At 46.9% G+C, this 26443-nt stretch overlaps 1 protein-coding gene across 2 annotated transcripts in view; it reads right to left on the bottom strand.

Annotated features, from left to right (window-relative positions):
* Positions 1 to 979: 979 nt before the first annotated feature.
* Positions 980 to 26443, bottom strand: part of KCNIP1 (potassium voltage-gated channel interacting protein 1) — a 260707-nt gene continuing 235243 nt past the window's right edge. The window contains exons 2-9 of one of the 2 annotated variants that reach the window (XM_039877635.1): positions 14837 to 14869; positions 10141 to 10265; positions 9282 to 9351; positions 7727 to 7797; positions 6846 to 6953; positions 5324 to 5428; positions 4407 to 4469; positions 980 to 1816 (exon numbers count right to left, since the gene is read on the bottom strand). In XM_039877635.1, the coding sequence (XP_039733569.1) occupies positions 1769 to 1816; positions 4407 to 4469; positions 5324 to 5428; positions 6846 to 6953; positions 7727 to 7797; positions 9282 to 9351; positions 10141 to 10265; positions 14837 to 14869 (623 nt within the window). In that variant the 3' untranslated portion in view covers positions 980 to 1768. The remainder of the gene's footprint in view (positions 1817 to 4406; positions 4470 to 5323; positions 5429 to 6845; positions 6954 to 7726; positions 7798 to 9281; positions 9352 to 10140; positions 10266 to 14836; positions 14870 to 26443) is intronic. The other variant, XM_039877637.1, reaches the window with a different exon arrangement.

Here is a 26443-nt window from a genome sequence, read left to right as displayed (position 1 = left end):
TCTGCTTGGGCCTAAGTGTATGCCTTGCTGGGGGCCAACCGCATGCCCTGCAGCCGTAGATGACCACATGGGAAGCCCAAATAGAGAAGCAGGGCTGGGCCCCTTCAGTTTCCCGCCCTGAGAAGCAGCGGTCAATGGCAAGCGGACTGGGAGTATTACACGCATGCGCGATATGTGGCGGCCGTTTCTCGCTAGCGATCCCTGGGTAGGTGAGGCTTTTCCCTTCTCTGCGTGTTTTCTCACCTGCTGTTTGGATTCAAAGCATCTCTGGACTGACTACAGGTGAATGAGATTTGTGGGAGGTACCTTCAGTTCCTCGGGGCGAGGCAGACTTCCCTAGGAAGGTTCTAGGATAGAGTGGAAAGAGTTTAATCTATAGAGATGTGCTACCTTAGCCAGGTCTCCTCAGAGCTTCAGTGTCCTCACCAGTAAAACCAGGACTCTACCTTCTAGAATGTTCTACTATGAGCATGAAATAAGTAAATGTCTACAAAGTCCCTAGTGCAACACCGAGCACGTAGTAGTTCAGTAAATTGCTTTCCTTTCAAGAATGCCACTCTTAGCTCGTAGTCTTTTTAATGTGACATCAAATAAGGACAACAAGACTCATCCTGTCCAACATAAGTAGTAAGTTGCTGCTTATAGGCCGAAGGCCCTCGATCAACTCCTGGACCCCACGTCCCTCAGCAGGATGTTGGCTACCTCTTCATCTCTGTGTCCCAGCCACACCGCACGAGGCCCCAGACTTTCTACACGACAGAGTCTTGGGAATGACAATATGGTCGGAAGGGAGGTGTTGTGAAGAGTTTTGCATGCGGTCACAGTATTTGCTTTTGAGCTGGATGTTTGCTTGGGGGGCTGGGGAGGATCACGTGGTGCCTGGCACAAAGGCAGTACCGATAACTGGATGCCAAGTGAATGGACTAGCCTTCCCTGTTCACGACGTGCCTGGAGTCATGGAAGAAGTGAAGGTTAAGAGTGTAAGAAATAGTTCTGTTTATTGACTAGAAGATGGTATAAAATTACAGCAACCTGCAGGCATTCTAGGCTTTCGGGAAGGGACATGCAGTGCTGAGCTATAGCAGGAGATGGAGTGGAGGCGTGGGCCACCGGGTATCGGCTCCCTTCCTGGGCAGTCGAGGGCCTTGCACCTCCAGCACAGATGCTGGTGTGAGAGAGAATCATCATCGGTCCTTGCCTCTGGGGACAAAGGCCGTGGGCAGTTTGGGTCACCAGATGATGCCATGCGTGATACTTCAGTCCTATCCTACCTACGTTAGGTGCTGGCTCCCCCAATCTAGTCATGGCAGTTCATGTTGCTCATTCTTCCAACCAAAGGAAGGGAAACAGGCACGTTGGTTTGGGAGGCCGTCCGAGGATGGTGTGCATTTGGCTCAGGTCATCTTGCTCCCAGATACCTCAAGGTCTGCTGGACCTGGAAGCACTGGGCTGGGGGCAAGCAGAAAAGTGTGCATGACGATTTAAGCTCAAGCAGAGGGACCTTCCATGGGGCTGCAGTGTGAGGAGATGAGCATGCTTCCAATTTCATCTTGTCTCTCTCAAGAAGAGGGAGGAGGAAGAGTTGGCAATCAGAGGCTGAGCCACGTGACGCTGGGTTCCACAGAAAGTCTTCGGCAGAGAATTCTCCCAAAGTGTAAGAGGTGTTTCTGTCCCGAGAGTCGGCGTGTAAGATCAGAACGAGGGCAGATCAGGGTGTCAAGGCGGTGCTCGTACGACGTCTCCGAGAGCCGGATGGCTGTGTCCGCAGTTACATGACATTTTGGAACAGCTGGAGAGACCTCATGATATTGTCATCCTAGGAAGCGGGGGAGGGAGAGAGGGAGAGGTGAGAATTCTCTGAGGCTCCTCCCATGAGCAAACTTTCGGGAGAAAGGACTCTGCAGGGGTGTGAGGAACCAGAGAGCAAGTGGTAGGGACCTAGAAACCGACCGACACAAGGCAAGAAGCACCTTGGGAAATCTGGAAGGAGTGAATGATCTAGTGAAACGGTGACTATTGCTTCTTTTAAGCAGCTCTGGGCGACTGCATTTTATCAAATGATTTTTCTACATCCGTTGAGATGATCATATATATATTTTTCTTTTTTATTCTATTGTCATTAATTACATTGATTATTTCTTGAATATTAAACCGAGCTAGCATTCCTTTAATAAACCCCATTTCTTCATGATGTATTATGCTTTGTACATATGGCCGGATTTGATTTTTTTTTTTGCCTCTATGTCCAGAAGGGATATTATTAGCCTGAAATTTTTTAATCTCGTAATGGCTTTGTCAAGTTTCCAGATTAGAGTTACTATAATCTCATAAATCCAGTTGAAACATTTTCCTTCTTTCTCTATTCTCTGAGTTTATTTAAGATGAGTAACGTTTCTTCCTTAAATGGAAGAATTTACCAGTGAAGGCATCTGAGCCTGCCATTTTCTCTGTGGGAAAGTTTTAAATCACGGATTCAATTTTTTTCTTTAATAGATATAGGACTATTCAGAGTTTCAATTTCTTTTTTTTGTTGTCGTTAGTGTTGATAAGTTGTATTTCATGGGTCAGAGAAGATAATATTTTCAATTAACATATAATGATAATACGACATCGAATTTTTGAGGATCTGAAATAGTACTCAGCTAAAGCAGTAGAGGAAAACTTATTTCTTTAAAACCTAGAGAATTGAGTTGAATTAAAAACAAACAAACAAAGGGAAGGAAATGATTTAGAGCCTAAATTAATGAAACGGAAAGCAAACCTACAATAAGAATACCAACAAGGATGAAAATTGATTCTGGGTATATGAAATCTTTAATAGTTTCTAGAACAGTGACGTATTATTGCCTAGGCATTAAGCATATATATCGGTTCTAGAGTCAGGCTGCGTAGACTCCTCCTGGCTCTGACACTGACCAGCTGAGTGGCCTTAGGCAAGTTACTTAATCTCTTCATGCCTGAGTTTCATCATGCGTAAAATGGCATTGATCATAGTGTCTATTTATAGAGTAGGTTTTGAAAACAAGTGAGTTAATGAATGAATAGCTATAGAAGTCGCTAATGTGAGACACTGATTAAAACACTGTTAAGCAAAGTAAAAAAAAAAAAAGCCTACTACAGCATGGTATTTAAGATTAGAAGGATGGAGTTCGTCTTCCATCTCTGTCACTTATTGTGCCTTAGCTACATCTCTTCACCTTGCGGGGCCTCCATTTTTCTCTTCTTTAGAATGAGTATGATGAATAGACTGCTGCTCAGCCAGTTCGTTATGATTAGAATGTTGAAATATCTCTAACCTGTTGGTGAATAGCTGCTGACCTTAGCCTCCTTCCCCCTCTGCCCACCATCCTCCCAGCATCTTCCCCTCTGGCTACCTGGTAACCCGCTCAGGAACCCTGGACCACCCAGGGATCCATTCACTAACAGGTTAGTAAGCCGTTTAGCAGAAGTCCGCTAGGGCACTGCTCTAGGGCGTTGGGTCAAGGTCGGTTCAGAGTGGTCAATTCTCAGTCCATTCTAGTTATAAAATAGTTGGATCATCACGCTGGATATAGCACCTCTACCTCTCAGGCTTGTTATGAGGTTCATGTAATGTACCTGAAACTCGGCAGGTGCTCAGCATGCGTTAATAAATTCTCCCCTGCTTTCTGGTGTTTGCGGTTCTGTTTGGGCGGAGCTCAGACTAACTGTGTACCTTTCTGAAATAAGGTAGGGGCATCAATGCATTTTTCTAAACTAGATGGAAGCAGTTCTTTTTAGTTTAGTCTCTGGTGGACTCTGGGGCCGGTCTGTCCTTTATAATGAAGCTGCGGTCCAAAGACCGGCAGCATCAGCATCACCAGGGACAGTGTCAGGAAAGAAACAGCTCCAGCCCCATCCGGAGACCTACCAGGTGAGAATCTGCATCTTAAGGAGAGCTTTAGGGAGCTTGGTTTGCACATGAAAGGTTTAGAAGCATCAATCTAGGTCCAGGGCATTTGTGTTAAAAACGAAGCTTTCTGGAATCCCCACCCCAGATCTGGAGTCTCTGGGATTGAAGCCTAGAAAATGTACATTTTCTAAACCAATCCAGGCACTTCTTTTGCACACTGTGCTTTGAGAATCACAGCTTTAGATTTTTTTTTTTTCCAGCTACTCCTTCATCATCTGGGGAGTGGGGTCAGCAAGCCAGAGGCAGGTTGAAAAATGACAGTGTAGCCAACTTGGGAAGTCTGTAGTTTCACAGAGACCCCTCTGGGCTTCTTAGGTTGTCTGACTCAGCTTGTGCTTGGCCAAGACCAACCACTGGTCATTGTAGGGAGTGGAGGTATTGGTGTTGGTGGTGGCTCTGACCTGGGGTGGTGTCAACACGCCCCATACTTCCTTTCCTAGATTTACAGATACCGTGCCCTGAGATCTCTCCTTACCTCCTGACAGGATTCAAGAAATTCATCTAAAGTCACAATCCCATCTTTATTTTTGTCCATTTTCTGAAAGACACAAAAGGAAGCATTTTAAATAACCTGGTAATCTGCATCCCAAAACTTACTTTTGACTAACCAAAGGTGCCCAGAGAATTCACTGGCCAGACACCTCTGGTCGTTTACTGGCCGGACACCTCTACCCAGGCCCTGGTTACAGCACATGACCGTCCTTAAAATTAGAAGGTATGCTGACAGCCTGTCATGTCTTCTCCACTCTTTTCTAGCCTGTCCATCTGGCAGAAGGAACGCCGGACAGGAGAGTTTCTACTTCCATCTCTGTCGCTTACTGTGTGACCTCGAGTGAGTCTTTAAGCCTCTGTGAGCCTGTTTTTCTCATCTGCAAAGTGAGAGGATTAGACTAGAATGAACTCTGGCTTTCTTTGGTACTCCGCTGCTGGGTTAATTTTTTACTAAATGATCACCGTGATCTTCTACTCTTCTATTCATGGGTCAAACCGGCCACCCTCTCTACCAGAGCAAGGCTAAACTCTCCAGCTTAAAGATCTCACAGTCCATCCCGCCACGGTTTCCAACCTTCTTTCCCCTTACTCCCCAGACACGAATGCTCACCACCTACACACGTGCGCTCAATGATGTCTTCTGTGTTTCCTCAGATACCCCACGAATTTTTATGGAACTTAGAATCTGTGTTATATCACGTTTGCGTTCCTGTTCTCTTCGGTAGTATATACTGGTCTGCTTAATGAGACCGTCTGTTCCTGGAGAACAATATATTTGCGATTCTTTTCTCTTTCGTACAGTGAATAGTACAGTGGTGTGGACACAAACCACTGTTCGGACGCCGTGAGTGGACTGATCTACATTGAACTTACAGCTCATGTCAGGGTGCGTACACCTACCTGGAAGAAGACGTCCACGTGCTGTCTCGGAGTGTCTTCTTTGAGCACGGGATATGTGTATTTCCCCATCATGTCGTAGATGGCTTTGACAATGTCCATCATCTCCTGGAGAGGGCATGGAAGCACAGTGTGGGAACCATTGTGAATGAAATATCCCCCTTATGAATGAAATTGACTCAAGGGATTTTCTTCAGCTGGTTGAGAGGGAGTTAGAAAACAAGCTGAATGGGCTATATTCTGGGAGCCTTCTCCTACAGAGAGGGCGGTGGAAAATTCTCGTTGCCTTCAGAAGCTCTTGGGCAGGTTACCTCTCCCTGAGCATTATCCTCAGCGAGGGGATATGTGTGGGATTGGGGTGGACATGTTTGTGTACTGATTGCCCCACGCTCCACTTTTGGAAGACTCTCTCCCCACTCTATAATTCCTCTGAATGGTTGGGCCCAGGTGGCTGTTTCTATATCAGGTGACTTGTCTCTGTGACCACACTTTATTGAAACAAAAGCGGACATCTGAATAAAGCTGAGCTACTCAGTATAATATTATACAATCTACTATTTTATAAACAGATTTTTAAACTGTAATGTATCATATGAATTTTTCCATCTTTTTACTCTTGCATGATTTTAAATGGCCACCTGTATTTCCATTGTTGTATTTACCAGAATTCATTGAACACATCTGCTATTAGTGGATACTAGGGTTTGCACATTTTGAGGATTGTTTACCATTTTATCTTCGGCACCTGGAACACCTAATAAGCCCTCAAATATATATCGAGCAAATACATTATGGAACGATTGAGAAATAAAAATTGGAAAGAACCTAGCAGGGTTGAGGTGATGTCGGAGGTCAGGAAGTAGAATATCACAGGATGCTATCGACAGATGCCTGGATGCAGTAGGTACCAGAGTGAGTTTTGAGATAGACCTTTGAGTATTTCACCGGAGAGACACCACGTGTCCTTTGAGGCTCTAAAAGTATCAAGCCATGAGGATTCAGAAATTATTCACGATGAGTTCTTGAGGGAGGGCTGCACCTGCCATCACCCCGCTCTGTGATTTTATTAGCAGGCAAAATAGGGTGCGGCCAACACGATCCAATTGTACTCTCTTCTTCATCAAAAAAATCTCCCTTTTCTCTTCCAGGTGATATCTGCAATTCGACTACCCCAACTTTTAACTTTAACCTGTGGCTGTCAACCTGTTAAAATGCAAATTCCTCCGGGAAGAGTAACTCTATGCTGAAATAAATCATTTATATCCTATTTAGAATGTGCACCGAATATGTGTGACCCAGCGGGAATGAATGAATCTGCTTAATCCTTTCTCAGTGCCTGGGCAAAGGGCAGGGCAGGGCAACGGGGAGGTCAAAGGTGACCTTCCTCATTTTTCCAGGAACCAGCTCTGTTGGCCCCAAAGCCACTCTCTCCTCATTCAGACAAGTTCATCCTTACGACTGGGGCTCTATTTGATTAGATGCCGTCCTCGTAGCTCCCTCGAGTCCCTGGCCCCGGCTCACTTACCTCTTTGTTTATGTATCCATCTTTATTGATGTCATACAAATTAAATGTCCACCTTAGCTTCTCATGGACAGTTCCTCTCAGTAAAATCGACAAAGCGGTTACAAAGTCCTGAGAAGTGGAAGAGACATGAGTGACATTAACCACCCGGCCATCGGGTGGGGTAAAGCTCTGTCTTTGCGTCCGGCTCTGAGACTGCTTTTACAAAACGGTATCTCCCTTGTCCTCTGTGCCCTGAAGGATATGGCCGAGTTCAATGAGGGACCTCCCCCGCCCCCTTCCATTGCCTACCCTGCCCCACTGTTTGGGAAGGAGCCCGCTTGGGGAAGAATGGAGCTCTGTGCATGCTAACACCTCCAGACACAGGTCAACGCAGCCTTCTCTGGAGCCGCCTTATGCCGGGGCTGTGATTATCATATGACTGGCGGTACAGTCTAGCGGCTATGACCGTGGGCTCTAGACACATCCAACCTGAGTGCAAATCCCTCCTTTACCACTTAGTAGCCGTCCGACCTTGGGAGAGCTGCTCAGTCTCCCTTTGCTTTACTCTCCCTCCTCTTCTGTAACTGGTAATAAACATTTGTGTCCTACCTCGTGGGGTTATTGTGAGGATTACGTGAACTAGTAAACGCAAAGCGTTGGTACAGAGCCTGCCACACGGCCAGCTCCGTGTGTCCGTGAGGTAGGAGACTGTTCCCGTCAGTCCCTCGAGGCCCTGCGTTCCTGGAAAGTTGCTTTTCTCTATCCCTAGGAAATGCTTACTAAAAAGATAAAGGTTTCTTTGTCCTGACCGAGGGCATCTGATGACGCGACCCTTTCCCCAGCACCCCACGGTCTAGAGGGAGACGGAATGGGGAGTTGGGGAGTCCCCCAGACACGCGTACCTCAAACTTCACGGAGCCTGTCTGGGTGGTGTCGAAGGCGTGGAAGAGGTAGTGGGCGTAGGTGCTGGCATCTGCAAGGCAGAGAAGGAGAGGCCGGTGATGGGGGCGGGGCTGCTCGGAGGGGAGCGAGATCACTTAGGATCGGTAAGCAAGAGAAGAGGGTGACGCTGGGGCAAGAGAAAGGAGAAAACCACGGAGTGGGAAGGCCGCTGGGTGAACGGGGACCCGTTTGGCTCTCCTGGGGTTTAGGTGAGAAGTTCCAGCAGAAGCCAAGGCAGGCCCTTGCCCCTCACCTAGCCACCCCCAGAGAAAGACCCCCCCTTGCCTGCCTGTGTGTGTAACCCTTGATGGATGAGGGACACGGTGACTGTAGAGACGCTCTTCCGAGTGGCAGTGCAATGCCATGGAATGAGCACTCGTTACGGAGCTGGCAGGCTGGGCTTGGGGAGCAGCTCTGTCACCGCAGGGCTGTGTGACAGCAGGCACCCAGCCTCTCTGAGCTTCAGTTTCCTATCTCCGTGCAACGGGATGCAGTAAGACCTAGCTCTTACCATGTCTGTAAAAGGATATGTACCTTTTCACATAGTCGCATCCTCAAAACCACCATTAAGCCCGCCACGTAGTCAAAACTCAGTGAAGAATAGCTCAATAGAACTAACTCAATGATGGCTGCTTCCAGGCCTGAATGGGTCAGAACTGCGTCCCTCCCTCTCCCCCCCAGCTTGAGTAGGGGCTCTGTACTGGGTCTCACACCCTGTGAGGCTCCTGTCTGCTGCTGAAGAGCCTGTGAGAAGCAGAGCCCAAGAAGCATTTGGGACTTGTGGGTCTCTCTGTCCTCAGGACCCGGGGAAGGGTCCCGTAGGAGATAGCTTCTGGGGGCAGGAAGTATGGTGGCATGTGATTCACGGAAGCCCCAGGAAGAGCTATGGATGTCCCAGGCCCACAGTTTCAGAGTGGGTTCCGCAGGAGCCAGGCTGGGCAGTAGGGCGGCTGTAGGCCCGGCCACCAGCTCGCCTAGATGGATGAGCACTTTATGCTCCCCGCATCTTTTTGGATTAGTTCGCTTTTAGGGCCTCTGGCACTTACTAAGCTTCTTTTTCAAAACTCTAGCTTGCCTCAACTGTTGCAAGAAAAGGGATGGAGAGTGTGTGGCATAATGGTGGCGTCAAGGTGACAAAGCTTGACGTCAGACACCGATGGGATCTCATCCCGGTCCGCCACTCCCGAGCCGTGTGATCGTGAATGAATCGCTTGGCCTCTCTGAGACGCAGCTGCCCCCGTCTGGGATGAAAATACCTGTTTTCTAGAGCTGTTAGGAGACTGTATAATGCTGCCTTGTCAATCTCTCCTCTCCTGGTGAGAGTCTGTTTTCAGAGCTTTTTTTCTGCTAACGCTTCAGTAAACTCCCCATCTCGTGATAAGGGGGGACTCCTGCTCTGTCTCCCCAACGTTGAGGTGGAGGCAGATAACAAGGTGCATGAACACAAACGTGGAGAAAGGAAGGCTGCCCACCGGAGAGGGAGCGGGGTGGGATCTTTTCTAAGGTCGGACTCACCTCCGTGAGGGAAGAACTGAGCGTAGATCTGCTTGAATGTCTCCTCGTTGACCACACCGCTGGGGCACTCCTGCGTGAGGGGACAGAGTCAGTGGGCGCGTCCGCGGGCCCAACCCCGGAGGAGTAGATTGGGCCCAGCTTTGGGGTCTGGGGTTCCTCGTGGCCTCTGGTGGGCAGGGACTTCCTTGTCTCCCAGGTGGGTGGCTGGGAAGCAGCCCCAGCTTAGGACTGAAGTTGCTTCGCAAAATGATGAACTTTATTAGAGAATGGGCACCGGGGGTGTGGAAAGAGTTTGGACTTTGGGATGAGAAAGACCTGGGTTTGGTTCCTGGCTCAGCCACTTCTAAGCCTTGTGACTCTGGGCGAGTCTGTCCCTGATCCTCCATGTCCTTATCTATCAAATGAGGCCAACGGGACCTTCCAACAAGGCCGGTATGAGGTTTAATATATGAAATAATGCGGTACATCAGGACAGTGGCATTCAGGCTCACGCGTCAGTCTCTGTGAGCTTGGTCACTGGCAGACCTAAACCCCATTACTTCTGGGCCGCCAACGATATCGATAGTGAGAGTCGGTTTTGCTAAGGTCGGGACGCAGGAAGGGTGACTTCTCTGAGACTGCGCCATCCCGTGACGTTTCTGGGCTGGCGGCCAGTTTCCCACCCACGGAGACCGTCTCGTTCTTGCCTGGAGTCTCTCTTTCCAGCCAGGCGACCGTGCTCTCCTATCCCTTTGTAGAATTAACCTTTCTTTACAACTACACACATGGAAACACTCCCTGACGGGCCCCCTCGGCATTTGGGACCGTTCAGCCCCACGTGGGACGCCCGCCTGAGCCTTCGGAGGCCTGTGGGTCTTACGTTTTTGAAGCCTCGATAAAGGACCTGAAGCTCGCTCTTGGTGAAGTTGGTCTGGGCCTCGAGCTGCTCCAGTCCCTCAGGCCGATGGCAAACCATGGTCATCTCCAGCTCATCTTCGATCTTATCTGGAACCAGAGGAGATGACATTGGAGCGGCTGACCTCGGTGGTCACAGTCTGGGCTGTCAAAAGGGTGATCTGGGTCATAGGGTCATGGGCTGGGGTCACATTGCAGATGACCTTCCTGCCCGGGACCCCTGCCCAGTTGCCTTCTGTGTCACAGTCAGTCCAGGCATTTCTCTGGGTGTGTCAGACACCGCATGGGGAGGGAGCCTCCGAGCTGGAGACAAAACATGTTCCAAGTGGAGACGAGGGCAGACATGCTAAAAATGAGTCCATGTGAAAACGTTTCCCTTTCTTTTGAAGTAACTTTTTTGCATATTCACTTTACCGCCCACTGATCCATCTGAATATTCTGGAGATGCAGGTTAAGTGAGTAGATAGAGTAATGTCCTCCAAACAGCAAAAGGAAACAAATCTATGTAAAAAAAACATAGTGTAAACTCTCACCATTTGGGATAACTAGAGGAAGGCTAGGGTCGCTTAGCAAAAAGTTCAAACTATGGCATGTTAAATATTAATTTTAAAATATGTTAAATATTAATTTAAAAATATCAAACAATATTATTTTGTAAAATTTACTAGGTATCCTTAAATGGTAGAAAAATGACTTACATGGGAACTACTGTTTTTTTTTCAGAAAGCTTCTGAAGCATTCAAAGGGGTCTAAAAACAGTCGTCTTAAGCAGTAGTTTAACTGTTCCTCCTACACGTACTACACTGCAGTGTAATTTTGCACTAGTTATTTAGAAAGTTGTCAGTCGATGAAAGCAAGAACTCTGCCCGTCTCCTATTGAAGGATCCCTAAATGCAAATAATCGGAACTTCCAACATTGTAGCATCACAGAAGGGTAAAGTGAGTGTTTTCTTCTGGGTCTTGACGGAATGCTTGCTATAAAGTTACTCCTATCAAGAATCGATTGCTGTCTAACCTTTTCTGCCCATTGCTGTCATGTCATCCATATGCAGAATGACAGTGAATCTGGGCTGGCAGGAACAGCGATGAGATGGGCAGGCTGCTGGGAGCGGACACGCCCCCCACCACGTGCCGCGCCCCCCCTTCCCATCACACCCCGCGGCCGTGGGGAGCAGAGACCGGCTGAGTTTCTGTTTGAGCGAACAGGGTGGGCAGGTGCCTTATACTGTGCACCTTTGTAATCGGTGTCAGCCTCTTTGCACCAGATTCTCTAGGCAGTTGTCACTTTTCTTTTTGGTACCTTGATTTCATTAGGAACGGAATCTTAGGTGAATTCCTTCCAAAGTGAGTTTGTATCTTGTATCTTTCCCTAAGAAAATGGACATTTGAAACATTTCTTTGTCGTATTCTTTCTTATGTGCTGGGCAATACATATCACCTTATTCTGTTGAGAGTAAGGCAGATTATTCAACATAAATAAGATACTCTGTTTATACAATACAGCTGCACCTGGCCAATTTTCTCATAATTCTTACAGAGCCTTTAATTGTCATTATGTTTGTAGCCGACAAGTAGCAATTACCTAAACACTGCGGCATTTCTATATTAATCAAAGGGCTGATTCTCAAAGAAACAAATGACAACCTTCCCCCGACATATGTATAATGCAGAATACACATATATTTTAACTCATTTTAAAATACAAATCCAATTATTTGTTTAAATCTCCTAGCATTAGATTTAATAGCAATTTTATATTAAAAATGCACAGATATTTAACACTGTGAAAAGAGCTAAAAGATATTAAAATGTAAATAAGGAAGACGGAGATGTGTTTTTGGAAGAAATGATGTATTTTTGAAGGTGTCTATTATACCTGTCCAAGTTTGTCCTATCTAGAAGCTTAAAAGATTTCTTTTTCAATGTCGTCTCATTTTTATTGAAATATCAAATAGTAAACCCACTTCATTAAGAACTGGGCTTTATTAACAAGCGATTCGTTTGCTGTACAGGCAGCAGGATCCATTCCACATCAGATTCTGTAATATCTGAATATTTGGGAATTGACAAGTGTTTGTTTCGTTTGGCGTCCGCATCACCCTCTCATCGTTGGGCTGTAGTGACATCATTAGGAAGGAAATTCGTGCCTTTGGGACTCAAGACGCCGGGAGGAAGCCAGCACGTGGGCATTACAGGCTCAGACCAGTGCTTCTCCGTTTTTTTTTTCTTATTGTGTTTCATAGTAAGAACTGCATTTTTCATCACCATCCAGATAAGTGAAATTTTATGAAATATTTGAAGCACAAATTTTATGAACTACTACTTTCCTTCACTAATGTCAGGTGTACACCTGTATTTTCAAATTTAATCTATTCTTTTGTAAAAATGTGCTGATGGTGACCCTTGTGTGATGACATGTGAACGGAAAACACCAACTGAAGTTGTCTGTACTGTGGCGACCTTCTGGGGCGCCCACATGGCAGCGTGCCTTTTCCCCACACTAGCCCCCCACTTCCTTTCTGTCGATGCCTCATGGTTCAGGCCACTGTGAATATTCTGAAGAAACTTCAGAAGGGGCTGCAGAGGTTTTCGTTCCCCATTCGTTGCCCCCTGGAGAGTCCCCGGGTGCTATCGGGTGGTCCCAGTAACGGAAGGGAGGTGGCCCAGCTCCCTGGGTAGAGGAGGAGGAAATGGAATGAGCAGGTGGGGAGCCTGCTTGACAGTTGCTTCTGAGGTTTGTTCAGAGTCACCGAGGCCAAATGTCGCTTGTTATTATTATTATTGTTATAGAAAATAACGATGAGCCAGTTACTAAGTCAACTGAGTTTGGATGATAGAGATAAAAATTAGCCTAGAGATTTCATACTATGGTGATAAGTGCATAGCAAGAATGAATTAGTTCTGTTTGTAAATTGCTTTTAATCTATAAAATGTTTCCATGCCCGTCATCTCACTAAACCTTGTGAGTGGTGGCCAGTGGGGGATCATTGCCCTCTCCAACTGAATATTAGGAAGATGGGTGTTTTAACAGGTGAAGAGTTCTCTTCCTTAATACGTGATGAGCTCTCTGTCACTGGGGGTAGTTCAAGCGAGATGGAATAGCCAGCTGTAGAGGAGGCTGCGCAGGAAATTCCCGGGCTGAAGGAGGGCCTGGAGAACATGGGCCAGAGTAAGTGGGCCTTAGTGCTTTGGGGTCACAGGCTTTTCTGAGTGCGGAATGAAAGCTTTAGACCCCCCAGAAAAATAAACGTGTGGAATCATGGCACTTTGCCCGTACCTTCAGTGAGTTCCTGTATCTTTTAAGCACATGGGACCTATGTTAAGAGCTTCTAGCACAGGTGATCGCTTCCAGAATCTGTCACTAAATGGCTTTGCCTGAATCCTAGGTCACATAGTCAGTTGGTGACAGAACTGGACCTAGAATCCAGCCAGTCCAGGGTCTTTTATAGATCTGGCTCCCATGTACCCCTGCAGTGGCTTCTGCTTTCCTTGAACACAAACTGCGAATTGGTTCGTATCCAGCCTTGCAGTCGCTCTGCTCCTAACAAGCTCTGGCCTGTGTGCCAGTCAGACCCTTCGACTATGAGTGGTACCAAGGCCCAGGCCTTAGATCTCCTCCCTAGTGAGGCGTCTCTTCTGTTAGGTCCACGTCCATGACCATGACCAAAGACCATGGCCATGATGATCTTCTCCTTGGCTTGGAAAATAACTTTCTCCATCATGGGATCTCTGGGTTGGACTTTACACCCTTCCATCTAGTTCTGAGGTTACAAAATGGCAGGCCTGGGCATGAACGCAGCCCAAAGATAGGTCTTGTTGGACCTATAAAATGTGCATTAATTTTTTTGGAACGAATCGCTAATATTTAAAGATGAGGGGGATTCATGTATAAGTTCGGATTCCTGATTTTTCTTGGAAAATGGGATTATCTGACACCTTTGATCTTGAGTTCTCACAGGACGATCGTTTGGCAGAGTTGAGCAGTGGCTGTTCCAAGGGAACCTCTAGTCTGTGCTCCGTTCTCCTCTGGCCCACCGATTTCATTTCTGCTACCTTCCTAGCTCCGCCGACATTTCAGTTGTTGGTTCCTGATTGAGCCACTTACCCTGTCGCCTGCCTCCCTCTCCCCTGCCTCCCTCTCCCCTGCCTCCCTCTCCCCTGCCTCACCTCGCTCGGTCTACCACTCTCTCTCTCCCTCCCTCATTTGTTTGTTTAAACACGTCCCACTTTATTTCACAAAGGACTGTTTGTATGAAATAAATATAATAAAATAATAAGAGACAAAGTAATAAGAAAAACTGCCTCAGAAAATGTTGATTAGATTAGGAGGTCAAGACCGCAGGGAAAAAGAGAATATAGAAATTTAGGTCATTTGTTCTAAACAGTTACTACACTTGAACTACAAATTGGCTCTGTGTGCTTACATATATTTTATTGCCTGTGAGAGGAAAACATCTAAGTTTCTTAGAGGAGCAAAGCTTTTCCTATAACTTATCTCTAAAAGAACGTTTCCATCTGCTTTTATACAGGCGGGGTCTGTTAACAGAGGTACAGAAAGTTGGTGAGTGAGAAGACTAATTACGAAATACATATTTGATTAAAAAGCTCTTCCTTTAAAAGTAATGTGACTAAAGTAGTCAAGTTAGTTTAAACTTTTTTACCTCTCTGATACTGGTAATACCACCAGGCGATGTCTAGGAAAAAGTAAAAAAACATTTTACCAAATCCGTTCATCAAAAATGCAAAACACACTTTTATTTCCCATGGAGATTCTGCTCCGAGGGTGTCCAGGTCACTGGCCAGCTCGACGTACGTGAAAAGGTCTTGTGGCAGAGCTGGGCTGCCCTTCTCCCTGTCCTCTGCCCACCGTCAGAGCAGGTGAGAGTCACCTTGCCATGCCCACACCTCCCAGCAGGGGCTCACCCAGCATGCCCGCAGCCATGCAGCCATGCAGCCGGAAGAGAGATGGGATGGCACAGGGCAGAGGATGCACGGGTGTCAACGGGCCTTGTAAATGCCTGCACGTCTGATGGAAGAGTGGCTTATGAGCCTCTCCACCAGGGAGGCCCCACTACCCCTCTCTGCTGCTTTGTGATCTGAAGCTGCACGTCTGGCAGGATTCTTTATTCACTCACTCAGCAACTATCGATGGAATGTCCACTACGCGTATTCCGGCGAATGAAAACTACTCTGGGCCCTGCACTCACGGAGCTTACAATCGACAAGTCTGCTTCTCTCCTCCCTTCTCAGGCTGATAAGTAAGAAAGATGCAGAAAAGGAATAGGGCTGGTGGAAAACGAAAAAGCACGTTAGGACCTCTGGGCAGAGTGGATGCAGGTGAAGTTCCCTGTTATGCTGAATATAAAACATAAGACAAAACATCAGACCTGGAAAATCTTCCAGAGCGTGGAGGAGTTGGGGTGGGGGCGGGTCCCAGAGAGCCGGAAGTAGGGGCTGTGTTTGCTGCCCTCCCGTTGGGGTTCGATTGAGGGATCTGTCTGGTTTCCCTCCGAGGGTCATTACTTGACCTTCGTCCTGTCCTTCCAGTCCTCCCGACCAAGAGTGTGTAAGGCAGCCCAGCCACCGCCTTGAGTACGTTTTAGTCACCTCCCAGAGAGGATGGGCTTACTGTCCTGCTGACCCTCAACTTGGCAGTATGGGCGGGTGGCCATTGCTGTTTCTGCTCGTCTCCTTACCCGGATTTCACGGGAGAAACTTACTTTGCTCGATTTAGTTGCCCTCTTTTTATCACTCTGATTAAGCAGCATTTACATTTTTCCTAATAGACTTTATTTTTAGGGCAGTTTTAGGTTTACAGAAAAAAAAAGCACAGAAAACACAGAGTTCCCACATAGCCCACCCCCTCAGTTTCTCCTGTTTATTAGCATCTTGCATTGGTGTGGTCTATTTGTTACGAGTGATGAATCGAGATCGATCTCTTTTTAACTGATGTCCACAGTTTACATGAGAGGTCACTCTTTACGTGGTATAGCTCTGTGGATTTTGACAAACGCCTGATGTCTTGTATCCCCCATTACATTATTCTACAGAATAATTTCACTGCCCTAAACATGCCACAGCCAGTTGTCGTCACGTAGAATTTAGGCCCAGTGAGTCCAGATGTTGAGATTTTTCAAGAGATACTACCATTAAAAGATTGTTTGTGTCCTGATTCTTTGATGTTTATCAATGAGTTTAACACTTACAACATACGGCATGGGCCAAACGTAACATTCCTGTTTGTAGGACGTTGTGAATTGCTGGCCTGGAATTCTTCAGTGGCAAGTCAGCCCAAGCAGCGTGGGTATGGCTAAGACGCCGGGAACCGAGAGGAGCAAGCTCTTAACTCATGCCACCCGGATGGCAGGGGACTGGGAAGGGGACAGGGAAAGCTTCAAGGGGAGATGACAATTCATCTGAGTCTTGAAGGAGGAGGGGACAAGGCAACAGCATCTGCACAGGCACAGATGCCAAATGTCCTGGGAAGGGTGAGCTGTCTTGCGGCAGAGCTGACCTCTCACAGAGAACAATCAGAAAAAGAGGATTTAAAAATGCCACATCCGTTTGGGGGCGTTGGTGAGCTCCCCAGGTAGCGTGCACTTTAGAAGCCATGATTCTGGAGGGAAGAGAAACTCATTAAAGTGAGCCTGATGAGCGACACTGCTTTTCAACTCAAAGTGTATGCTGATTTATAAGTGGTGGGCATGAGGTTGACAAACTGAGCAAAAAGCGTCTGCTAAGAGCAAAGAACATGAGCAGAACCTTCAGAAATCTGGAAAGACAAAAACTGGATCAGTGTATCTAAGACATTCAGGACTTGAGGGGCCAAGACTAGGGGGCCACAGAGCCATGAGCCCGATAGCCCGAGCTGCTTATTCCCTCAAGGCATTTGCTAATCATTCCTAAGTGACAGAGGAAGAGAAACTCAGCCAAAGCCACAGCCAAAAGATAGACCCAAACAGAGCTTTCTGCAGGCTCACGAAGACAAATGGAAACTCTTAGTACAAGAGAACCATGTTCGAACAAAAAGCAAACCCTAACTAAATGTTACTTGCAAACATAAGGACACGGGAAAGGTCAAAGGGAAAGGGCGGGAAAGGATACAGGATGCGAACCCAAATCAAGAAAAGCAGCCTGGTTATTTTAACATTAGGTAAAGTAGGCTTTAAGGCAAGAAACTTTTCTAGAGAGAAAGAGGCAGTTTTCATAACGAAAGGGGCCATCTACTAGGAAGACGTAACAGTTCTAAATTAGTAGGCACTAATAATATAGTTTCGAAATACGTACAAAGCAAAGACTGACAAACTAAAAGGACAAATAGCAAATTCACAGTCATAATTGGGGGATTTAAAGACACCTCTCTCAGTAACTGATCGAACAAAAAAAAAAATCAGTAAGGGTGTACCGATTTATTGTGTTTGTTTATTGTGGGCAACACAATAAACAAACCTGGCCTCGTTAAGAACAATCGTAGAATACCACATGTCCTTTTCAAGCGCACATAGAACATTTACCAACATCGCCTATTTCCTGGGCCATAAAGCCAATCTCAACAAAGCTCGAAGAACTGAAATTATTCAGAATGTTTTCTATCCAGAGTGGAATTAAGCAAGAAATCAAGAGCAAAAAGGAAACGCGGAAATCTGCAAATGTTTGGAAATCAAGCAATAGGGCCCTTATTCCTAAGTAACTCATGTATCAAAGAAGAAATCTCGTGGAAATTAGAAAACATCTTGAACTAAACGATAATGGAAAGATGCCATATTGAAACTTGTGGGATGCAGTTAAGACTCTACCTCGAGGGAAATTTACAAGAGCATGATGTACACGAGCGGCGAATAATTTAGGTGACAGTGTGCTTAAAATGGAATGCCGTGTCTCTTCTCGAAATCCTATCTCTAGCGTTTCCAGAGGTCCATTTCCAGTCCAGAGGTCCATTTTGAATGTTGCCTGAACTATGTTGGTTGCATTACTGGTGATGGCAAGCTGGCATCTGAGACTGCGATCTTTCCTCTCCCCTTAAACATGGTCGATTGGTTTATTCTGGATGAGCATCATCTTTCCAATTGACGACTTACCCCAACATAATCAGAGGTGAAGATCCTGATGGTGCCTCATGGAGCAGAGTGGGAGACAAGTTCCGTTTGGTGCCGAAATATAATCCTGGAGGCCGGGATTCCTACAGCCCGGGCTTGGAGGTGAGTCGTAAACTCACTCAGACGCACACGGCACACACAGCTCATCAGCTCCGAATGTTATAAACTTCACGATGAGTCCCGGGAGGGCTGAGCTGAGCCTTGATAAAGATTTTCTGAGTGTTCCAGACATTTTTTTCCCAGGCTTCTCGGTTCAATAAAACTCAAATCATGTTTTGCTCCAAGCGTTTGTTCTCTTAACCCTCCTGCCCCTTTTAAGCAAAATTGAATTTATACATTTCTCATTCATTTATACCTCGGTCCTGAAAATGTTCTGGAAAAGAATCTTACCAAAAAAAAAAAAAAAAAAAATCTTTGAGTACTGCCACTGCCATTTGATGGGAGATTTTCCAGATCGAATGAGTTGAAAATTCTTCCATAGTCAGTGTATTTTAGTTCTCTGATTTTTTTTCCCTGAATGAGGGCGTGTTCGAATGTGGCCTTCAGGTCAGCGCCCTGGATGGGTGGGGTGTGAGGGAAGGGAAGGGTGTCAGACGCACCTTGCAGCTTCTGGAAAGGGCACTGGGTAGGGGAGGGGGCGGGTAGAAATTGTCTGAAATGTAATGCCATTATTAAAAGTCCACAAAGTCACTACATGGATTGTGGCAAAAGTCACAATTCTGTTGGTTGTGTGACAAGGTAACATTCACACTTGTTTCAGCGAGATTGCAAAAACCAAGAAACTCTTGGAAAAGAAGTGAGTCATCTCGATCCCGGGGCTGGCAGAGCAAAGGAGCCCTGTGCAGTGTTCAGGACCTGGACAAGGCCACGTGCATTAGGGACCCTTGTGTCTCTCATCCCCAAAGCTAAGGCCCTGGCCAAGGCTGCAAAGTAGGAACGTGGAGACCGCTGTCTTGTCACTGCCACAGGCGGAAGTCTCTAGATGATGTTTTAAGCTGACCTCTTTGTCGGGAACTGGTGCCCCAGGATGAAACTTCCATGATTTTCTGAGGCAGCGCCAGCCTTCTCCACAGCTCCAGGGAGCAATCAGTGAAATGAGGCCCAAATCCTGTCCCCAGCTAGCATTCCGGAGCAATGGGGAAACCACCCACTGTTTCTCGTTTGGTCTCAGCTGGACACTGCCCTGAAGTTCCAGACAAGGAGGTAGCTGGTTAATGAGCGGTGGCCGCCCTGTGCTGGGGACAGAGGGCATGTCGCCCAGGATGAATGGGTCTAGACGATTTCCGCAAGAAATAAGAGGATTACATGGGCGGGATTTGGCTAATCTTCTTGACTGAGGAGCAAAAAATGACAATTCATTGCAAATGAGGAGGAAGAGGGAAAGCTAGTGTCCAGGGAACAAGGGTGCTTGTAGTTTTAAGATGGAAAAATGAAGGTGTAGAGAGAGGTTGAAGGAATACTCAAAGGAAAAGTAAAATTGCCACGTGACTGGGACTTACTTCAGGTTGGCAGAGAGTTTTCTCATCCAGGGACCAAGGTCAGGTTAAGCCGTGAACACCTGCCTTCCGGTCTGCTTTGAAGGGTAATTCGCGGCTTTTCAGATAACTTCACAACCTGCTAGGCGATGGTTTCCAAGCAGAGGGCTTGCTTTCCTGGGCCGGTAAAAGTTTAAACACTGGCTCTTGGGAGAGAGAAAAAGCCTGATGGGTACCATTTTCCATTTTCCCTGATGTGAATATTCTCACCATAGCCTAGTTCAGGCTACCAGCGTGAAGTCACAGGGTGTGGACTCGGGGACGGAAGTGCACGATCCATCGCCAGCCTGACCCGGCTCCATCCGTTACTCCCGCTATTTTGGAATAGCCGGCATATGTTCCATTCTCCCAAATTAGAGTGCGAAAGGCCTGAGGACCGATTTCATAAAGCGGGCTCAGCCCCCGCGATCCAACCTTTCTTTCTTGTTAACGTGAGAATAAACTTCTGCACATCATATAGAATAACCACAGGCAGGGAAATCATGGAGATTAGCCAAGGTGCTTCTGCTGGAATTCGGTAGATGTGTATCCTCGGATTAAGTGCCCGTCTTGTAAGCTCGGAGAACATGGTAATAGTTTTACGATTGATCTTATCATCTCACTGTCCCTCGGAGGTATATGGTTATTAATCTACTCACCTTGTAGCTGTGAATCTAGATGACATAAGATATGTAAAGAGCTCTATGCACACAGTAGGTGCTCAAAAAATGTCACACCCATCTGATAGTGTATTGTGACTGTGATTTTAAAGGTCGTTGTCAACAGTAGAATCCCATAACCACCTCTGTTAAACACTTTCTAGGCCATGGTTCTGCCCTCTCTGATGGATCTCGTTAATTAAGTGCGCTTCTCTTCAACGGGGGAGGAATCTGTCGTTCTGTGATTGACTCTGTCAGAGGCGCCCAACTGCCAGTTCGGGCTGGATGGACATTAAGTGTCGTAAGTGAATATTATCAACCTATATTAACTGCTATGGACATAAGCAAACAGCGCGCTCTGGATGAAAGAGCGCCCAGCGCCTCGGTCCGCAGGGCACCCGGTACAGGGCGCAGGGCAGCGGGCGTGGACGCGAGACGCGGGCCCAGCGTGCGAGTCCGTGGACATAATAACCAACCGCCACCGAGACAACGTCACGCCTCTCCCGCCCCTGCGCTATTACGTGGCCCCACGTCCTCTGCCCGTAATCATCCCGATAGTCCGAGTGTGTATCGTTTCGGTCCATTTCGTGGCTGGGGAGGGGAACTGGATTTTACCCTCGACTAGAACACCAAGCGCCAAATGCAAGGGCTGCCGCCAGTTGGTCGGTGAGTGCCCGCCCTCCTGCCTAGAAGCAGGGAGTAGATGGCAAAGTGTCATCGCCCAGACTTGGCTCAGAAGGCTTTTAACTGTGCACTTAATAAATGAAGGCTTGGCAGACACACCTTGAATTATTAATGACGTTATTCGGCCTTGATTGTTTCCTTCTTTTGGGGAAAGGTTATCCACTCAAATGCCTTTGAATAGACTGTGCAATACATCACAATTGGGTCTATTTTATGTGTAGCTTTGTGGTGATAATAGTTCTGTCTCATTTAGAAGCAAATCGGACATTATGAACTTCGTGATTTATTAATGTATTGATTTCTATAAATGTCAGCACATGTCACAGCCAGTCAGAGCGCCCAGGAGCAATCAGTGAAGGGCCAATAAAAATGGAAAATGAAATCATCATTAAAAAAAAAAAAAAAGGGAAAGCCACTACCCTGGTTCAAAACCTGCTACTCTCTGGAGAAGTGTTTCAGAATTTAGACAATAATTCTAGAAACATCCCCACAACCTTTTAGAAATTTTAATATAAACAAGAAAAGGCCTGTTTTTACAGACAGCTCTACTTGTTTGTCTATTCTCTGTTTGATTCTGAAATAATGTGCCGTTAAATCGTCTTCAGGACCTGGAGGAACCCCAGGGGCCTGTGCAGACCCCTGGATTCACACAGAGAAAGCAAGGAGGATAAGGGGCGTCTCTCTTCATGCAGTCAGCAGCACCCACTAGCCCTGCCGCCCTGCAGGAGTCTTCTGGGATGAAAGCCCCGTTCCCAAGGCGTGGGGAGAACTCCTGCCCTGATTGCGCACTTGCGCACCAGGAAGATGAACTCCCACAGTTCCACAGCGGTCTTTACTGCAGCAGCCCACGGAGAATCTCCTGGTGTGGCCGGACCCCTATAGCTTGTCTGCCAAGGGGCATGGCAGATCAGCTGGCCAGAATCCCAGCCCCTCTCCCAAACCCTATAAGCAGGCTGCCTCCTGGGTGAGTACTCACAGAGACCTTCACCCAGTATGTGACTCCTCTCATCTCCAAAAGCTCCTTGACCTTGCCTTGTAGCCGTCTCTAAGAATCACCCAGCAGATATTAAAATCTACCTTTGGGAGTTGCAGTTTTCCTTACCAGAGTGGGGTGGGAAGGGTGGGGCTGGGGAGATTGTGCCTTGACCCTGTTTTCATTTGGTTTTTATTTTTGGTTTCCTGCCCCCTCCGTGATGTCCAGTATCCGCTTTGCACATAGTGCTTATTATTTGCTAAGAGTGCAGAGAGCTACAAGGAGCTAAATAGGAAAAAGGGAATTGCCCAAGAGAATATCCGGAAAGCATTTGGTTAATTTAGTGGCTGCTTTCACCATTAGACGGTTAGGTTCGGAAATCATCATCTGGTAGCCCAGAGGGTGAAGTTGCTGTCACACTTCTTTTAACTGTGAATCTTGCCAACATTTACTAGACATAAAAGATGGATTTTTGGCTTCTCTTTAGAATCTGAAGCTAAAGCTTTCAGGCCCCCGTTGTCGCATGGCAGTCACCGGCTGGATCTGAGGAGCGGTTGCTGGCTTTAGACAGGGGATGTGGTCTCTAGTAAACCGCAGTCCCCACTACTCCCTATTGCCTCTCCACACTAAGACCGAGGAATGGTTGTTATTTATCATCATTTATCTAAATTACCTGCCTAGTCTGTGATCTCTGTTTAACAGCCCCTCTCCATACCGTGTTTTTCCAAGTGACTTTTGTGGTAATCTAGAAGTATGACAGAATTTTATTTTGGGGGTCCCGAGCAACATGGAGAAAAAAGGACACCCTGTGGTTAGAGAGGACCTCTATGTAGATTCAGGCCATGCCCTCAAATGTCTGCTTCTGTGTATCAAGGATGGAGTAGACTTACAGGTTCTGGTTCCGCATATTTTTACCTTATATTTTATGAAGCACTTTTTGCATTGCTTAGCTCCTGTGGGGTAAGTGTTATGTCATTCCCATTTTGCAGAGGATAAAACTGAGGTTCAGAAAGGAAAGAAAAAAAGTTATTATTCCCGTTTCATGGGGAGAAATGGAGTCAGAGATCTTCTGAGACATCCCCGAGGTCACGAAGATGGCGACTAGCAAAGACTGATCTCATCATCTGATCAACAGTCAAATGCTTTCTGGTATAAGGGACCGTCGGTCCTATGGGTCTCTCATGGGCCCACTCCTGTGTCCTGTGTTTGTTTCTCCGTCTCAGCAAGTCAGGGACCAAGTTCCTCTACCCAAGCTTCTCACACTTTCTACACTTGAGAATTTGCAGAGCCCAGTCTAAGGTGGCAGGAAGGGAGTCACCAATGGTTCAGGGGCCCCCCGCCTTAAGCACTCTGCTATCCATTTAGCATTTCCAACTTTGTGAGCTTGAAAACAGCCTTCGCTCTGGGTGACAAGTTGCGTAAGTCACAGAGCATATGAATTACGGAGAGATGCTTTTATCCTGCCCCCTAAGAGTATGGATGTGGCTTCGGGGGCCCAGACAGGGAACCAGACTTGTCCAAGGTCACACACTGGATTCCTGGCAGAGCAGGATTAAATTCAGGTCAGATAATTACTGAGTGCCTACTACGTGCCAGCCTTTCTTTGAGGCGCTGGGGAGAAAGCAGTGGCGAGGAGAGCAGTGAACAGAAGTGACGACGTGTGCTGTGGATGGAAGTAAAGCAAAGCTACATGAGCAGAGAGAAACAGGTCCTGGGAAGCACTGTTTCACATAGGGTGGTCCGGGAAGGCGGCAGCCCAGCTGAGCATCAGCAAGAGGGGAATGATGGTGAGCTTTGCAGTCAAAGTAGGCAGGGTGAATCCCAGCTCTGCAGCCTCAGAGCTGGTGAGCCGAACACGCCACGTCCGTCTTCCAAGACTCAGTGCTCTCAGGAGTAAAATAGTAGCATCCATCTCCCAGTCCTTTTTTATTTTTCAGTTAAAAACATTACATTTTTGAGTAGGGTAATGATAAATAGATGCCATTTATTTTATTGTGAAGATGGCCGAGTGCAATGGGTGATTAGTTGTTGTGTTTGTTGCGATGATGTTTTTGTAGGAAGAAACTTTTGTTTTCAAACCAAATATAATATTGTAGTGATCGTCAGTGCTCCCCATCAACTATTTCTGGGGCTCCTCCCTGAGGAGCATGGGTATACTGCCAGCCCCTTTGATGGTAGGCGTGATCATGTGACCAAGGCTGGCCAATCAAATGAGAAACAGGAGTGATGTGTGTCCTGGGGTGGAGGCAGATATTAAGCGAATAGATCTGAATTACAATTGAGCCAAGTGCTATGGAGGAAAGGTATGGCAGGCCATGGGAACTTAAACAGGAAGACTTAGCCGTAAGCAAACTCTGGATGCTGAGCCAGATGGACGACAGGGGAATGGCCAGGTGGAGAGTGAGGGAACAGCCTCTCCAAGGGCCCCGCGGTGGGAAAACGAGAGTCCTGTTCCAAGAGATGAGAGAAGGCTGGTGTGTCTGGGGGCTGTGACAGCGTGAGCAAGGGACAGAGGATTGCAAGGTGGACGTGACCCTATTATGCTGGGCCTTGGGAGTCCATGTTAACAGCCTTAGGGACGGTAAGCAGCAAAATACAGCACAGAGGGGTATTTTTTTGAGAAGCCAGTGGAGAGTTATAAGTTACAGTACTAACCACCCAACGAGGGCTGGTATCAGTCATAAGAGAACTGAGACACATTCATCCCCTCTCCACTTGCACGGACTTCGTGGAGCATAATTTTGCAGGGCTAGCTCTCTGCCCGAAGGCTTTGCATCCTTCCTCTCCTTGCTGGCTCACTGCAGCAGAAGGCTTCCATTAATCAAACAGGCCTGAGACCTCAGACTCAGTCCCAGCTCTCTGCAAGAGCAGGAAAGGGCAGAAAATCCGTTTCGCCCTATCAGTTAATAAAGCCTACGATTTGAGATATTTGAAATTTCAGCTGGAATGCCAAGGGGTCTGGTAATGCCTATTTAGAATGCCAAAAGCTGAGTCAGTCTTGGCTGGAGACCTGGCTCCATAGCATTAAGAATACTCTAAGGCTGGGGAAAATTTCCTAGGACTGGAAGACTTTTTCTAGCTAGTCAGTAAGTTCTTTCTTTATTCTTATTTTAGTTAGCCCATGACCCTGCAGGGGGAAATAGGTACTGGTAGTTATAATTAAAAGAGAGAGGGAGAGATTAAATATGCAAAAGAGATGTGGTAACTATTTAGGCAAAGTGTAGGAAGGTAGGAAGTAATGGGACCGGGGTTAGGGCTGTGGGTAATCCCATACATGCTTTAGATTATTCCTCAGAAATATTCCTTAAAAGTGGAAAAAAATCTTGTAAAATAGGAAATTATCTATCATCTATCTATCTATCTATCTATCTATCTATCTAATCTATCATCTATCTATTATCTATCATCTATCCTTTCTCTCTCTCTCTCGGATATCATACATAAAAATTTTAGCAGTGGTTATCTCTGAGGGTTGGGATTATGGATGGCTGTTACATGCCTTTTGCTTACGTGTATTTTCTAAACTTTTTTGCTGTGAGCAAGCATTAACTTCTAATAAGAAATCCAAAAAGCTTATTCGAAAGTTGATTTAAAGGGCCAACGTGGGCGCCTCAGAAACCCTGGGATCAGGGGTGGGGTGGGTGCCTTCTCTCTGCAGGGGGGCCTGGGAAGCCAGGCAGGTGAGGGTGGAGCGCCTCCGATTAGAGGTCTGTGTGTAGCCTTGGTAACATGCTTCCTTCATTGATCTCAGTTTCTGCATCGGGAAATGGTAGGAATAATCCCTACTTTGTGTAGCTCCTGTGAGATTTAGAGGAGATAATGAACGGAGGTACAGCTGGCGTGCAGTGGGTGCTCAGTAAAAGTTAGACGGTTCCTAATGACTCTTCCCTAGTCCTAAGAGGAAAGGACACAGCCTGGTCTGAGGCAATGGGTCGGCCAGGATGCCCTCCATCTGGAGACATGGGTCAGCCAGGATGCCCTCCCTCTGGAGACATGGGTACCAGGTTCCTAGGTACCAGGGCTGTATCTAGTGTTTCAGGGACACTGTCTCCCGCGACCCTCCCCAAACTCTGTGAGCTCCACACTGCTACCCTTTTCAAGGCAAAGAATCTGAGACTGTTAGGTAATCTACCCGAGACCACACAGTTCGTACGAGCCAGACCTGGGACTCAAATCCAGGTCTGCCTGATGCCGAAACCCTTGCTCTTAACCGCTGCATTATGGTGTATGAGTTTTATAACCACATTGAACTGGGTTAAAATTCCAAATTGGCCACTTGGATGTGAACGTACCCATGTCTCATGGTCCTCATAAGGGGCCGAATGTGACAAGGCATGTGAAA

This window comes from Pteropus medius, unplaced genomic scaffold (assembly GCF_902729225.1).
Source record: "Pteropus medius unplaced genomic scaffold, Ma_sr-lr_union100, whole genome shotgun sequence".
In the NCBI taxonomy this organism is placed as follows: domain Eukaryota; kingdom Metazoa; phylum Chordata; class Mammalia; order Chiroptera; family Pteropodidae; genus Pteropus; species Pteropus medius.
The sequence above is the reverse complement of the archived record's forward strand: the minus strand, read 5'-3'. Positions and strand labels throughout refer to the sequence as shown.